Genomic DNA, 15,057 nt, shown 5'->3' with positions numbered 1-15,057 from the left:
TTTATTTTATTTTACTTCGACTTTTTAATGGAACCAATTTTATTTCAATAAAATTATTTATTTAAAAATTAACTATTACCGTAACACAATAGGTGTATATTATTAAGTTGGCAGCCCTAGTCCATCTGATTTGCACATTTTGACAGTCCGACAGCACTATGAATTTTGTTGACTTCGGGTTGGGAATTCTTCTTCTGAATTCCTTTATCTAAATTGGACGAGATGCAGCGCGATAGGGACTCTTCCGGCTCTCGCGCCCGCAAGGGCAACCGTCCACCGGGTCTCAGGGGCAAGGACATCGGTTTGTACTATCGCAATCTTGCCCGGCAAAAAAAGAAGGACCGCGGCGAGAATGCGGAATCAAAGGAGCCGCAAATCCGCTTGGGCTGCAATGTCAGTGCTCCCGGTGGAGTGCTGGAGCGTGTGAAGGAGCTGATGGAGGACTACAGCCGGGCACCGGCCAGGGAAGACAAAAATGTGGATGCTAAGTTTGAGCAACAGTTTCGCCACCTTTTAAGTGTAAACTTTGAAGAATTCGTGGCGGAGACCAAGGAAAGGAACGCGAATCTGGACTGGATAAACCCCAAGCTGGACGAGAGACTGCAGCTGGAACTGGAGCAACGCCAGTTGGAGGAGAATGCCAAGAAACGTCAGGCAGCACGGAGAAAACTGCCCACTATGAAATACGCCGATGATATTATCCAGGCTGTGCGGGAAAACCAAGTAATACTAATTGTAGGAAGCACTGGATGTGGCAAGACCACTCAGGTGCCTCAAATCCTCCTCGACGACGCCATTTCCCGCGGATGTGCCTCGTCCTGTCGCATCGTTTGCACTCAGCCACGAAGGATTTCAGCCATCGCCATTGCCGAGTGGGTAAGTTACGAGCGCTGCGAGAGCCTGGGCAATTCGGTAGGCTACCAGATTCGCCTAGAGAGCAGGAAGGCCAGGGAGAGAGCCTCCATCACGTACTGCACCACAGGGGTTCTACTGCAGCAGCTTCAATCGGATCCACTGATGCACAGTCTAAGTGTCTTGATCCTGGATGAGATCCACGAACGCAGCGTGGAAACAGATCTCCTAATGGGTCTTCTAAAGGTCATCCTGCCACACAGACCCGATCTAAAGGTGATCCTGATGAGTGCAACTGTACGGGAGCAGGATTTCTGTGACTACTTTAACAACTGTCCCATGTTCCGCATCGACGGCGTGATGTTTCCCGTGAAGATGCTCTACTTGGAGGATATTCTGTCCAAGACGAACTACGAGTTCCAAAAGTCCCGCGATCGTCGCCCCAAGCGGGGTCCGCCTGAGCGCAGGATGAAGCACGAGGCTATGATAGAACCGTATCTGCGACGCATCAGGAACTCGTACGATAATCGTGTGCTCGACAAGCTGCGTTTGCCGGAGTCGGAGGGCTGCGAGGACATTGATTTTATAGCCGATTTGGTTTACTACATATGCGAAAACGAACCAGAGGGTGCCATATTAGTATTTCTGCCTGGTTATGATAAGATCTCCCAACTGTACAATATCCTGGATAAGCCAAAGACTCCGAAGGGCCAAAGGTGGCGGGATCATATGGCCGTGTTTCCATTGCATTCCCTGATGCAATCAGGGGAACAGCAGGCAGTATTCAGGCGACCACCGGCGGGCCAGCGCAAGGTCATTATCTCTACAGTTATCGCCGAAACGTCGGTGACCATTGACGATGTGGTTTATGTGATAAACTCTGGCCGGACGAAGGCCACCAACTATGACATCGAAACGAACATACAGTCGCTGGATGAGGTTTGGGTGACCAAGGCAAATACCCAGCAGCGGAAAGGCAGAGCAGGTCGAGTGCAGCCGGGCATATGCTATAATCTGTTCTCCCGCGCTAGAGAGGATCTCATGGACGATATTCCGACGCCGGAGATACTGCGCTCCAAGCTGGAATCCATAATTTTAAGCCTCAAGCTGCTGCACATCGATGATCCGTATCGGTTCCTGCAAACTCTTATTAATGCCCCCAATCCCGAGGCCATCAAGATCGGAGTGGAACTGCTGAAGCGGTGGGTTTAGTAGTTGGGCCCCTTGGGCTTGCACTTATAATTTAACACTTTAATTGAACAGCATCGAGGCGTTGGACCAGACGGGTACCCTCACTCCACTGGGCATGCACTTGGCAAAGCTGCCCATTGATCCGCAGATGGGAAAAATGATCCTGATGTCGGCGCTCTTCTGTTGCTTGGATCCCATCACTTCGGCGGCGGCTGCCTTGTCCTTTAAGTCCCCCTTCTACTCGCCCTTGGGTAAAGAGAGTCGAGTGGATGAAATCAAGCGGAGAATGGCCCGAAATATGCGGAGCGATCACCTGCTGGTGCACAATACCATTACTGCGTACCGCGATAGCCGCTATTCGCACGCCGAACGAGACTTCTGCTATAATAATTTCCTCAGCTCCATGACGCTGCAGCAGTTGGAGAGGATGAAGAATCAGTTCAGTGAGCTGCTCTACAACTACAAGTAGGTTCGTACTGTGACTGCCTTGCGTAAACTAAGCTACTTACCTTATTTCAGATTTCTTGCATCCCCCAAATGCCAGGATGCTGCATCCAACAAGAGTTCTGAGAAGATTCCCCTACTGAGGGCCATTATAGGAGCGGGACTCTATCCCAACATGGCTCACTTGCGGTAGACACCACCTAATAACAATAGCGGCATTAACTAATCCACAATTTTGTGCAGAAAGTCACGGCAGATCAGGAATAGAGTACGCGCTATCCACACCATGGCAACGGACGATGGACGCCGCGTTAACTTCCATCCCTCTTCGGTGAACAGCGGAGAGAGTGGTTTCGACTCGGCATACTTTGTCTACTTCCAGCGGCAGAAGTCAACCGATCTTTTCCTGCTCGACTCCACAATGGTTTTTCCCATGGCACTGATCATTTTCGGAGATGGCGTGGAAGCGGGAGTGACCCAAAATATACCGTATCTGTGCGTGGCCAAGACATACTAGTGGGTATAACATATATATTTTCAATAAGATAAATTAAACTTATTTTCTTCCTTAGCTTTAAATGCAATCAGGAAACTGCCGACGTAGTCATTGAATTAAGAAGCTATTTGGAGAAACTTCTGCTCAAAAAGGCTTGCTATCCGGCGCCGATCGAGGAGAACGGATATGAGAAGCAGTTGATCAAGTTAGTCTTAACACACGTTCCACTTAACAACAATAAACACGTTCTTATTTCCGCACAGAGCCATTGAATTGCTTCTCTCGCTGGACGAAAGACTCGGCGAGGTATATATTTCATCCGATGAAATCGATGACATCTAATCTGCCTCCTTAGCTTGGTGTTGTAGTTTATTGTTAGCAAAACATTATATAGCGTAATAATAAATTATAGGTGCAAACTAGTGATGCAGTAACAAAATCGCTTGGTAAATGCAACTTTTAATCGTCCTCCAGCAGAGCAAACACGTTCCGAGACCTGGGTGCGTCCTCCTCGATGGCGCATTCCTCCTCATCAGCATTGGTCTCGTCATTGGAGCTGTCCTCGTCTTCGTCCTCGCTATCGGCAGCTATAAAATGGATTAATTTAAAATTAGTTTAGTTTTTACTCTTGAGATTTGTTAGCTACTCACTATCCGAGCAGACGGATGATGTGTCGCCGTTGGTCTCGCTCTCCGGCTCATCTAATTCGACTTGCTGGTACTTCTTGACCTCCGCCACATCGGGATGCTGAAGCCAGTGCTCACGTCGCTCCTCAAATCCGGGCGGATAAAACTGCAATACCAACAGCTGTTGGCCGGCCAGGCACATGCGAAGGATATGATTCGCGGCCCGGTAGCGATCCGGCCTGGCTGCCTTGGCGGTGAGGAATCCCCTCTTATATGCCCAAGCATCGGAGATGGCCACCGCAGACCACTCATCGTAATCCTCGGGCAGGTGGAGACGCAAAAGCTGTGGTAGATTCAGATGTTCGCCGAGGAACTTCAGGGAGCGGTAGGGAACAGCCAGTTGGGATATGGGGAAACTGCCCAGGAGCACTTGCAGGCTTTTGGGAGTACTCGAGGGAAAGACTAGACCGGGACAATCACAGAGGCGAACAAGTGGGGTGAGGAAAATCGTCTGAAAGTGCTTCGTATGTCCGGGCGTGCGACTAACGCTGACCACCTTGCGTCCCTTCAAGGCATTGATTAGCGACGACTTTCCGACATTGGGAAATCCAACGCAGCCAATGGTCAGGACCCCACTGTGGTACTTAACGTGCTCGTGGGGCGTGGTGTCGATGCTGCTGCTGATCTTGAGTTCACCCTCCACGGCCGTTGATATTTCATCCAGGATGTCCAGCTGATCACTACGCATGTCCTCTCGTATCTTCTGCTCCCAGGCCGTTAGATCCACCTCTCCCTGGACATAGCGCTGGCATTCCTTGTAGATATTATACACTCCTTCCATGCTCCTGCGATGAGCCTGCGGACCTCGTTGGCTTCCTTTGCGGGATCGCGGGAGGAAGGATGCAAAGAGCACCACTGGTAGCTGGGGGTAACGGTCGCGGAAGTATTGCCTCCAAGCCACCACCGCATGCGGTTCGACTAGATCCACCTTGTTAAACACCACTATCGCATGTTTCTTTAGCGTGTTGATAATATAGTCGTATAGGGAGGGTGGAAACATCAGCGTGGCATAGCGTACGTCCACAATGATAAGCAGGATGTCCGAGAACTCCAGGACTCGCCATAGCTGACGCCAAGTTTCCAGATTCAGTTCAAACAGGGAAAGCTCCTTCGAGTCTCCAGCACGCTGCTTCTTCTGCAGCTCGTCTACGTATTCCTGACAAAAGATTATTAATGGATGTGTAAATATTACTACCAAAGCCGCCAGTAGACTGACCTACCTTAAAGTAGCGATTCTCGGTGCGATCAAGCTGTTCCTTGGACTCCGTCAGCGTCCAAGGTGGACGAACTGGGAAGTCGCTGCCGGCAAAGTATCGGTCGTCCACTTCCCGCTGAGCGGGACTGAGTTTCTCGAACGGTTTAAAGCCCTCCTGTTTCATCTGCTCCAGTTCCTTTTTGCCCTCCTGGTAGAATTGCAGATTATAGCGATTGACGTTCTTGTTTCGGTTTCCGCCGCGCGCAAAAGGCTGCTCCATGAGTTTCCTGGTCGTCTCCGGCACATCGCTGTCCTCGTACGACTCTTGCGTGCTCCTCAGATACTTCGGCGGACCTGCCGGCGTAACAATTGTTAGTCATCCGCTTCGATTTTCCAGCCTTACGCCCCTTTTCACAGGTGGGCACACAATCTCCGTTTTCTCACCTTTTGTGTTGCGCTTCTGCAGCATCTGGTCCTTCTTCTTCTTGCCGCTGAAGGCCACCTTGCGCCGTTGCTGTGGCATGGTTTTTGGGTCACGTCCTGGTCTCACTCCCGGTCAATTTGGTTTCGTCCAACAGCGGCGGCCAACTGTTAGTTGTAGTTAATTGGGATTGAATGTTGTTGCGGCTTTTCCCTTTGGCGAATTAAAAGTTTCGCACCAGTTGGCAGCACCGAGAGCACCGGGTTGTCGAGTCGAGTTGAGTCACGAAAATCACGTAAATAAATATAAACTGTCACTGGTCATTTCATGTGGCTCTTTTTGAGTTATCAAGATTAATTTTTATTTTACAAAAATGAATGCAGAGACCGGAACTGGAGGTTCAAGTTATTTAATTCGACTCCTTGTCTCGTGAGATTATAAAAAATCACCTAAGAGTTGGCATCTCTGCTGCAATGCCGGTCAAAGTGCACTTAATTTTCTTATTACTTTTTGCGTCAAAACTCCTTCAAAGATGCCACTTAAAGGCATCAGGGTACTCGAATTCGTGGGTTTAGCACCAGGACCGTTTTGTGGGAAGATCCTAACCGACTTCGGAGCCACCGTCACCCGCATCGATAAGGTAAAAACAGACTGGGCGTTACATTCAATGAACCGATCACCAAATCTGATTTTCAAATGCGAATCCATGTTCCCTTCTCGTTCAGGTGATAGAAAACCCTTTAGATGTACTGCAGCAGGGAAAGCGCACACTTTGCCTGGATCTGAAGAACCCGAAAAGTCAGCAAGTGGTGCAAAAGCTGGTCAAGAAGTGCGATGTGCTCATCGAACCCTTTCGACCGGGCGTGATGGAGAAACTGAATCTGGGTCCCACCGACTTGTGCACAGCCAATCCCCGCCTGATTTATGCCCGCCTCACCGGCTTCGGCCAGCATGGAAGACTGGCGCCACGGGCGGGACACGACATCAACTACGCGGCCTTATCGGGAGTGCTCTCCATGCTGGGCAGGCGCAACGAAAAGGTCACTGCACCCATTAACATTCTGGCCGATTTCGCTGGCGGCAGTTTGATGTGCGCTCTGGGAATCTGCCTTGCCCTCTTGGAGCGCCACAGGTCGGGAAGAGGCCAAGTAGTGGACGCCTCGATGGTTGAGGGCGCTGCCTATGTGGCCAGTTGGCTGTTTATGTCCCAGAAACTGGCTATTTGGGGGAGGGAGCGGGGTGACAATCTCGTTGATGGTGGATCGTACTTTTACGACACGTACGAAACCAAAGACGGCCGCTACATGTCCGTGGGCGCCCTGGAACCGCAGTTCTTTGAGATGCTAAAAGAGCGCTTGGAACTGCCCGAAGATGTCAGTCAGTTTGGCGAGGAGCATCAGGTTCGGGGAAAGAAGCTTCTGACTGAGGCTTTCCTCTCCAAGACCCAAGCTGAATGGTCGCAAATATTTGAGGATATCGACGCCTGTGTCTATCCCGTTCTGGATTACCGCGAGGTTCACAGACACGATCACAATATGCAGAGGAATTCGTTCGAGGTGACGGAGGATACAGCGACGCCACGTCCTGCTCCAGTCCTGAGCAGAACTCCGGGAAAGCTGCCCAAGGCAACTGATGGTGCTCAGGTGGAGTGGATGATGGACGAACTAGATCTTAAGCCCGACGAATTAAAAGATTTGCTCGACTCGGGGGTACTCACCCTTCCAGAGAGGGCCAAGCTGTAGGATGCCAAGATGTGCTACCCCCGCCCGGATGTCATCGGAATAAAACACATTTCTTGTTGCTCTTGCACTCAAAATTCTTTTATTCTCGCTCTTGCACACAGACACAGATTACATTTGCTAAAATTTCGCGTACAAACTATCAGTCATACAATTTGTTTCGGAACAGTTAGGCCGCACTTTGATATTCAGAGAGGTTTTCATTGTTTGTAGTTGGTAATACAGCATACTAGGTAACGTAACATAATTGATTCTCTCCTATCGCAATCGTGATCAAAGGTTCTCTCGCGCATCCCTACTTAATGACTAAGTCAGCATTAACTAGCATACCGAGTAGCACATATACTAAGTTTAGTTCCGGCTAAAGCACCGCGCGTCAGCGTCTCCAATCGTCAGTGTATATTTAGGATAATCATAATCGATTATAATGCTCATATGTACGTTGGTGTTGTGTGAGTAGGAAATGTGTGGGTGAGGTGTAAATTTCACTAGTTGGCGTTGGCGTTTCGTGTGTAGTAGTGTTCTAGTGTATGTACGTATGTACGTAGAGTCCCGCGTAAAGTAATCCTCGTGAGTCCTTGGGTAAGTAAGTGGGTTGTGTTGTTATTTGCTGTTCGTATGTATATATAGTAAGTCTCAGTTCTCAGTATAAAAATCAGTACCATATGTTACGTTTCTCATTTGTTTCAGCTCACACCTTCATGCATTTGTGCATTCAATTGCATTCCTTTAAATGTTTACAAAAAAATATCGCTGCTCTGCTGCGCGGGGTGCTTTCTCTTTCTTCACAGATATCATTATACATATATCCACACAGGTCTTTCACACAGCGTACACTCCACACACAGATGATCGACTGAATCACAGGCAAAGTTACAGTTGCGTTTTTAGTTTATTGGTTTTTAAGCTTAAATCAGACGACGACCATTCGCACAGACGGCACGGGTCAAGGGGCAAGCCCATTGAAAACCCTTAGCTTGCATAGTGGGGTGCCAAAAAATGGGTCCATCCACCACCATGCCTTTTTATTGGAGCTTGCCCCTCCACCGTTCGCCAATTCCCTGGCTTACTCTAGTGACATGAACACTCTCCTTAACAGCTAGGTGTAAGAAACTCGTTAGTCCCTCAATTGTTGTAATGATTTATATTTGCTTTTGGAATGGTTACATACAAATTTACTCAGTCACAGTTCCAAACACACTACTCTTACACTTTATAAAACTGACAAATGTGGGTGGTATGTATAAAAGGTAGAAATTTGTGCTAAATGAGTGGCGTGACATGTTTAAGTTGTTGCTAGACATACTCCTCCCACCATCAGTCACTCCCATAAACAACCATCGACAAGTATCAAACTTTTCCAATTCATATATATCATAATCTTCATTCAGTGCTCAAGTGTCATCCGCATAATATTCAGCACCAAGAACCAAGCATCACATCATACTCAATCAACACACCTGCGGGAGAAAGGTTGATAAATGTGATTATTAGCAACGATGGCGCTTGGATTGTGTGAAGGCATGTAAGTCTTCTACATATATCAGCTAACTTAAGTTGCTAGAGTGAATTCAAAATTCGAGGCATCACTTACACGTTGCATGCCACAGCCATTCCAGTGGGCGTTGCTCAGCTTTCGATTTTCCAAAGATCCGGAGTCAAGTCACTCATCATCTGTATCATCCGCATCCGATCATTCATAGCTAATATTAGTGTTTATCTAATTAATGTTGGCAATTTCACGTTATCATCAAGTGCTCTAAGCTGCCATTTCAAATTCCAATTTCTGATATGTTCAAATCTGATAAAACAAATTTTTCTTTTTCTCTGAGTGATTTCCCTCGTTCTTGGACGGCTGTGCGATACTTTATTGCGAAACTAGACAAATATTACCAATGAGATTATTTCGCTTTGAAATGGCAACTTGTTGAGCCTAAGAATTCAATCGAAGACTTCTAGACGAGATTCAAACATAATTTACCAACACTTGGTTACAATGTGCGCTTATATCTAAACTAGTAGTTCACAATAGTTCACTTCATTCTGGTTTTCACGTGTTCGCATTGTAATCTAAAGTTGTGAAAAGATTTTAAACGGTTGCTTTCGACTTCATTTGTATCCTCCATTTACTCTTCTCATAGTTCACAGTCGCGTCTTTTTCGTAAGGTAGTTTCTGGTTATGTTTTTGTATGGTTCGCATGGTTTGTATATGATAAAACAACTAAATCAAGTGTGTATCGCTGTTTGTCCTATCAAGCTGTCATGTGGTCTTGTCTTTATGCGTTCTATATCTCCATGTATCTTATGGTTTGCAGGTTGCCAGAGAACTTGCAGCAACTTCGAATCTCTCCTCCTCCCAAGGCATCAAAAGTATGCTGGAAAATAGTTTCGATCGAAACATTCACAGTGAAATATTTAAAAAACACACTTTAAGAAGCTCTTGGATTGGTTGCTATAAATTGTCCAGCAACTCTGCGATTTTTTTGTAAGTAGTTATGTTTTTGTATACCCTGGTCCGTTGCGTATTTAGTTTTAGTAGTTGCGTTTACCTAATATATATATTAATTATACAAGTGTTGCGTGTGTGCTGCAGGTAGTTGCTTGGTTGTTGTTTTGCTGTTTTTTTTGTTTCTCGTTGCTGTTCTCCCCATTTAAGGTAAATACAAAATGTAAAATGAGGGGCCAACTAAGCGTCATTGGTTGGAATTAATGAGAGCACACTAAATCGTATACACACAAAAAAGTAAAATAATTTCCAAAGTTCGTGCTTCTGTGGGCTTCGAGCGAGGCTGACTTAAATGTGGGGGGTTCTGTCTTTAAAGTAAGTTAGGATCTGGGTCTTCGAAACAGCCACGCCCGCGCCTTTGTACGTCCCTAAGTCATTTCGTATTCGTAATTCGTTTTAGTTTCTAGTTTGGGTTTCGTTTTCAGTCGTCTTTTCGGTGTTTTACATTTAGTTTAGTTTAGTTTCGGTTTGTTTTCATTCGTTTCGTTTCGTTTGCTTGTAAATTTAAATTCAAGTCCGTTTAAAATCTTTTTGAATTGCTGTTTGGTTTTGCTTAGGTCTAAAATCATTCGTTTCACTAGAAAAGTTCTTACGCTTAATCCATAATATCACACAACACGCCGATGCACACGCGCGCCAAACATTTCGGGGGGTTGGTCGCAATCAAAATACCACGTACATAGACACAGTTCCTCGCAAGCATCCATCACAGCATAACTATTGGCATGGGGGTAGGGGTCGGACCACAGGCACGCATCTTATAAAGTCTAGGTGGTACATACTCGCTCTCAGCCATATGGTTCACTCCATCACATTCGGTTCGGTTTGGTTCACACATTCATTCTTAGAATATATTTTTTTTGTTGCGCTAGTGGGCTAGTGGGTAGATACATGAGTTCTTAGATCCTAAAGTGTGGCTCTTAAATCCGCTACAAGTTAATGTTTCCAAAGGGGCAGCAATGCATTCAATGTATTTGTTCTTATCAAATCAATTATTTTCTACCGATTTTTATGAGTAATTTTGAATTTTACATAATTTGAGTAACATAATTTGGTAATGCTTAAAATCGGGTTAACAAAGCGCTGGTTGCCGTAGCCTACCCAAAACAAAACTGCCATCAAAGCCGGCTTGTAAGAATGTACAGCAGGAACTATCAATTGCGAAGCGCTCTAATCAATGGGTAGTTCGTTTTGGGATCTGCATTACCGAGCGAGGACAATAGGCATATGTAAGGGATAATTAAACTCACACGAATATTAACAGACCTTAATTAAAATATTGAATCGAAACAGTGGATCGAATTGCGCTTACAGCTAGTGGGGAGGAGTTTTATAAACAAGTGGTCTTAGCATTTAGAAGTTGCACAGCAACAATAGATCGGACAAACAAACTTAGCAGATAGATTCTTTTAATCAGAGAATTCGGACTGGACTGCAAAAATATAGAAATGTGTGAAAATTAAAAATGAAATCGTATCAATCAGTAGGATAGTCGATTTTGGTGCAAGCGCCATTAGAAATATAATAGTATTAAAGGAATTTTTTCATTTTTTGAATTCTTTCAAGAGGCACTTGCCAAGAATCGACACATCCCAGGAAACCACTCGTTCGATGACGAAATACATAGTGGAAATGTCGTGCACTCACCACTTTGACTGCATTACACACAATCTTGAGGGTCTGGTGGGAAGCAGAGAAACATTAACCTCTAGCAGATGGCCTACTGCGTGATGACCTGGGTATTGATTTTTTTTATCTCTTTGACGGCCCAGGTGCACAGCATCTTGGTGCGCTGCGCCTTGGAGCGCTTGCCCTCGGCCAGGAATTGGGTAATGATGGCATCATCCAGCAGCGGGTATAGCCGCGGACCAAACGAAGTGCACAGATCGCCAATGAAGCCAGCGGCACTGGCCAACATCGAGTCGGACACGTCGCCCTCCTGAGCGATGCGCTTGATGAACGAAATAATGTGCATCAGGTGGGGCTCCATGTGCATAACGTCTGGATGGGCAGTCTGGTCAACGCCCTTAAGGCCCTGGATGATGCCAGTGTAGGCTTCAAGGATGCTTTCACGCAGCTCGCTGATGTATTCGTTCATATCGAAGTTGTTGGCGTCCGTCTGAAAATGAATATAGAAAGATTTAACGATTGCCTCCTATACCATTCGTGTTGTAACCTAACCTGCAGATTGGACGCAACGCGCAACATGTCTAGGACCATGCTCAAGTATGGCAGAAAGTGGCTGCCAATGCTCAACGCAATATCCCCGAAAGCAGACAGAACCTGCGGCTTGACGGTTCGATGGATAGTCGGCTCCGTAAGATTGTTTATCAATACGGTCATAATTTCGTTGGCGTATGGCACCATTAGGTCCTTAAGGGCGCGGAAAATGTCGCCGGTGAGACCAATTGCTGCGCAGCAGACCTGGTACTCCTGGAAGTTCTTCAGACCCATGACGAGGAAGTCCTTGAAAGCGGGTAAGTACTTGGCAAACTGAGCTCCCAAAAGTTCAACCAGTGTCGAAACGGCAAGGAAGGCCTCCTCCTGCACTACACCCGACTTTCCAGCACTTGAAGTGAACATGGTCAGCAGAGCGGTCATGATGGCATCGGAAATTTGAGGAGCATCCTGCTCGTGGACCTTTCTCAAAACGCTTTGCAGAGTGGCGCACAGAAGCGATTGTAGGTCGTTGAACTGATTACGATCGCTGTGATTGTTAATCTGCGTTTCCATCTGCATCACTTGGTTCAAACGCTCCAAAATCACCAGTGTGGTGCGCTGGACCACCAAGTAGCAATCCAAGGGAGAGTTCTTGATCATATCCATTAGTGCCTGATAAGCCGCACATCGCAAATTGGCTTGAGCTCCGTCCGATCGATCAGTGGTCTCCAGCAGCTGGGTAATGATGTACTCAAAGTACGGGGACAGGGCGTACGTCTCCGGAGTCTCTCCCTCGTTGGTGACCGCGGCCTCGCAAGCGGCATCGGAAAGGCCAATGAAGGCCCAACACACGTTGGCTGCTACACGGGGCTCCGACTTCAGGCTTTTCACGAAGCACTCCAGAAGCGTTTGAAGATATGTCTCGTTGATAGCCGCCTCGGGAATTATCTGTCAGAAGAGAGCAGTAGAAGGTTAGTAACAATATGAATCACCATAAAAATCACCCCTACGCACATCGCAAATACGTCCGAATGTCCAGGCGATGGTATCGCGCACGATAACGCTGGAGTCGTACATCAGTCGAATGAGCGTGGGCATGGCCTGCTCCACGAGCGGCTTTAAGGTATTGGTCTCCAATCCATTCAGCACGGAGCCGAAGGTCATCACCGCTGCGTCGCGGAATCGCCAATTAGGGGACTCGATGTTCTCCTTGATGAAGGGAAGCACATGCGGCACGATCTCGTCCTCGCAACAGGTGGCCAGCACCATGAGGCAAACGGAGGCGGCCTTCGCCGGGCTCCAGGTGTCCTCGTCATCGCACTCGTCCTGCTTGGTTAGTTTCTCGACCAGCACGGGCGTCACGAACTGCAGAGCACCGCGAGCATAGTGCTTGGACACTCTCTGCGGAGCGCGGCCCTGATCAGTGGCCTCCTGGCTTTCGATGGCCAGATCTATCTCCTCATCGCAGACGTTCGACCAGAACTCTATGCCCTGCAGCGCTACAGCATCGTTATCAGACTTCATGGCCGCCAAAGTAATAGGGAAGAGAGCCTGGGCCATGTAGGGCTCCATGTACTGGTAGTAAAGGGTCATAATTTTCACCAGACACTGCAGAGCGGCGACGCAGATTTGCGAGTCCTGGCACTGAGTGGCCTCGCACACCACCTCCATGATGAAGTTGCGCTCCATGTCCTTCTCAAAGTTCGATTTGGTGAACTCCAACGAGTTGTGAAGAGCCGTGGTGGCTGCCAAGCGTACATGATTGCTGGGCTCTACCTTTCTCATGCCGTGAATAATAGCAGTCAGCACCTCGTTGGACTGGTTCTCCATGACGCCGAAACGAATGTCCTGGCAAATGTAGCCAATGGCCTCCAACGCCGACTCGCGATGCATCTCGCTGGATCCATCGCTGACCACCTTGTTCACCAGTGTCTGGATGAGTATGGGCCAGCGGTTTATCGGCAGCTCGATTACGGCCACATAGGCCACGCACTGGGCTGCGCAGGAGGGTCGGGTGTTCTCGGTACCCAAAGCAGCCAGGATCTGAAAGGAAGTCGCAATTATTCAGTGCCAATCATACAAGTCATATGTTTCAACATCAGCGTATGTAACTCACGTTATTCTTGATCAACTCGCGGATCTCGCTGGGAAACTGATGCCAGCGCTCCTGGTACTGTTGGCTGACCTTCTCGTCCTTGCTGGTCAGGTGGTTCTTCAGCTGGAGACCGGCTGCCATTCGCGCCACCGCGCTGTTGGTCGTGTTCACCAGGATCTCTGATAGCGCCTTGAGAAACTCGGGCAGGTTGCTGGCCGCCGCCTGCTCCAGAAAGTTCTTCGCCGATAGCAATTCATTTTTGTCTGAAAGTGCGTCAATTGGTTGGTTACAAATTTTGAATTTCCAATTATGTCAACGAAAGATGGTTCCTTATCAGCAACCGGAAGAACTGGTCGCCAAGCATACGATGGTGACTCCGAAGCGACGCCTCAGTGATTCCTAGAGTTAGTGAGGTTATGTCGCAGGCGATTCGTACATCCTTAATTGTAGGAGCGCAAGCATTGCGAATACATACAGACGCGCCGCCAAGGGGAAGATGGGAGTATGTACGTGGATGCACATGTGTGCGGAGGCCCCTAGCAACCAAACATATGCGAGCGCCAATTGCAACCCTGCGCAACATATAACGCGCGTCCCTCCCGCCAATCGAAGAAAAATCCATATTTTTCAGATCTATACACACACGTTTGTGGCAGTAGGGAAACTCACCTGGCGACACCGTCTTCTCCAAAATGGCAATCAATTGCATGGCGATATCGGAAGTCATGTCTTTGCTCTTTTTCTCTCTATATGATTTCTACTTCACTTTCCGTTTCTTTCTGCAGCTCGTGCGTCTGTGTGGGTGATGGAATTTTTGCGTAATTACTAGACAACTAGCTTGTCTGTCGGCTGCAAATAGTGGAGACAAAGGAGGTAAAGTTAGTGGGCTGCTCCGCTGAGGCTGGCTTTTATTTTATTTCGACAGGTTGCAACACCTTGATCGTCCCAAGAATTGATTTTTTCGCACACACACACACAACAAGCGCGTTCCGTGGAACTCTTCATTCTACTCACATTGTTGTTTGGTTTTCTCGGGAACGGTAAAAAAGCGCGGGATTCCTAACTGCGATTTACTAAGTTATATTATTGTACGCCTATTTAACGGTTGCAGAAACTCTGTTTATCTGCTTTTCGGGAATGGCAGACTATATTTCGTGTGTCTCCTAATTAAAATAGAGCTGAAACGAAAGCCGATTTTTATTTGATAATACTGAGTTTCGATGAAACAGGCGACACCTATTCGATTGCTTTATTCGACAATCGATAATTTTT

General features: G+C 47.4%; 4 protein-coding genes across 5 annotated transcripts; 2 read left to right on the top strand and 2 right to left on the bottom strand.

The window, feature by feature from the left end:
- Positions 1–138: 138 nt before the first annotated feature.
- On the top strand, positions 139–3,422 carry LOC117143046 (ATP-dependent DNA/RNA helicase DHX36). The gene is made up of 6 exons (XM_033307495.1): positions 139–2,054; positions 2,116–2,508; positions 2,563–2,676; positions 2,731–3,003; positions 3,060–3,188; positions 3,247–3,422. Exons 1-6 carry the CDS (start codon positions 223–225, stop codon positions 3,323–3,325), a joined length of 2,820 nt encoding a protein of 939 aa, XP_033163386.1. The 5' UTR covers positions 139–222; the 3' UTR covers positions 3,326–3,422.
- On the bottom strand, positions 3,335–5,543 carry LOC117143111 (guanine nucleotide-binding protein-like 1). The gene is made up of 4 exons (XM_033307598.1): positions 5,309–5,543; positions 4,890–5,218; positions 3,634–4,825; positions 3,335–3,570 (listed from the first exon to the last, which is right to left on the bottom strand). Exons 1-4 carry the CDS (start codon positions 5,385–5,387, stop codon positions 3,443–3,445), a joined length of 1,728 nt encoding a protein of 575 aa, XP_033163489.1. The 5' UTR covers positions 5,388–5,543; the 3' UTR covers positions 3,335–3,442.
- Positions 5,544–5,684: 141 nt separating this feature from the next.
- LOC117143165 (alpha-methylacyl-CoA racemase) lies at positions 5,685–7,094 on the top strand. The gene is made up of 2 exons (XM_033307681.1): positions 5,685–5,925; positions 6,011–7,094. The coding sequence occupies exons 1-2, from the start codon at positions 5,818–5,820 to the stop codon at positions 7,025–7,027; spliced, it is 1,125 nt and encodes a 374-aa protein (XP_033163572.1). The 5' UTR covers positions 5,685–5,817; the 3' UTR covers positions 7,028–7,094.
- A 1,055-nt stretch (positions 7,095–8,149) lies between these two features.
- On the bottom strand, positions 8,150–14,991 carry LOC117143055 (importin subunit beta). 2 transcript variants are annotated; one of them, XM_033307507.1, is made up of 8 exons: positions 14,800–14,991; positions 14,455–14,634; positions 13,807–14,048; positions 12,705–13,733; positions 11,712–12,638; positions 11,178–11,649; positions 8,619–10,962; positions 8,150–8,484 (listed from the first exon to the last, which is right to left on the bottom strand). In XM_033307507.1, the coding sequence occupies exons 2-6, from the start codon at positions 14,510–14,512 to the stop codon at positions 11,251–11,253; spliced, it is 2,655 nt and encodes an 884-aa protein (XP_033163398.1). In that variant the 5' UTR covers positions 14,513–14,634; positions 14,800–14,991; the 3' UTR covers positions 8,150–8,484; positions 8,619–10,962; positions 11,178–11,250. The 2 variants fall into 2 exon arrangements, with proteins under 2 accessions (XP_033163398.1, XP_033163408.1); XM_033307517.1 differs by lacking the exon at positions 14,800–14,991 and adding an exon at positions 14,721–14,781.
- Between the last annotated feature and the right edge of the window lie 66 nt (positions 14,992–15,057).

The sequence above is a fragment of the Drosophila mauritiana genome, chromosome 2L (assembly GCF_004382145.1).
Source record: "Drosophila mauritiana strain mau12 chromosome 2L, ASM438214v1, whole genome shotgun sequence".
Classification (NCBI taxonomy): Eukaryota; Metazoa; Arthropoda; class Insecta; order Diptera; family Drosophilidae; genus Drosophila; species Drosophila mauritiana.
The sequence above is the reverse complement of the archived record's forward strand: the minus strand, read 5'-3'. Positions and strand labels throughout refer to the sequence as shown.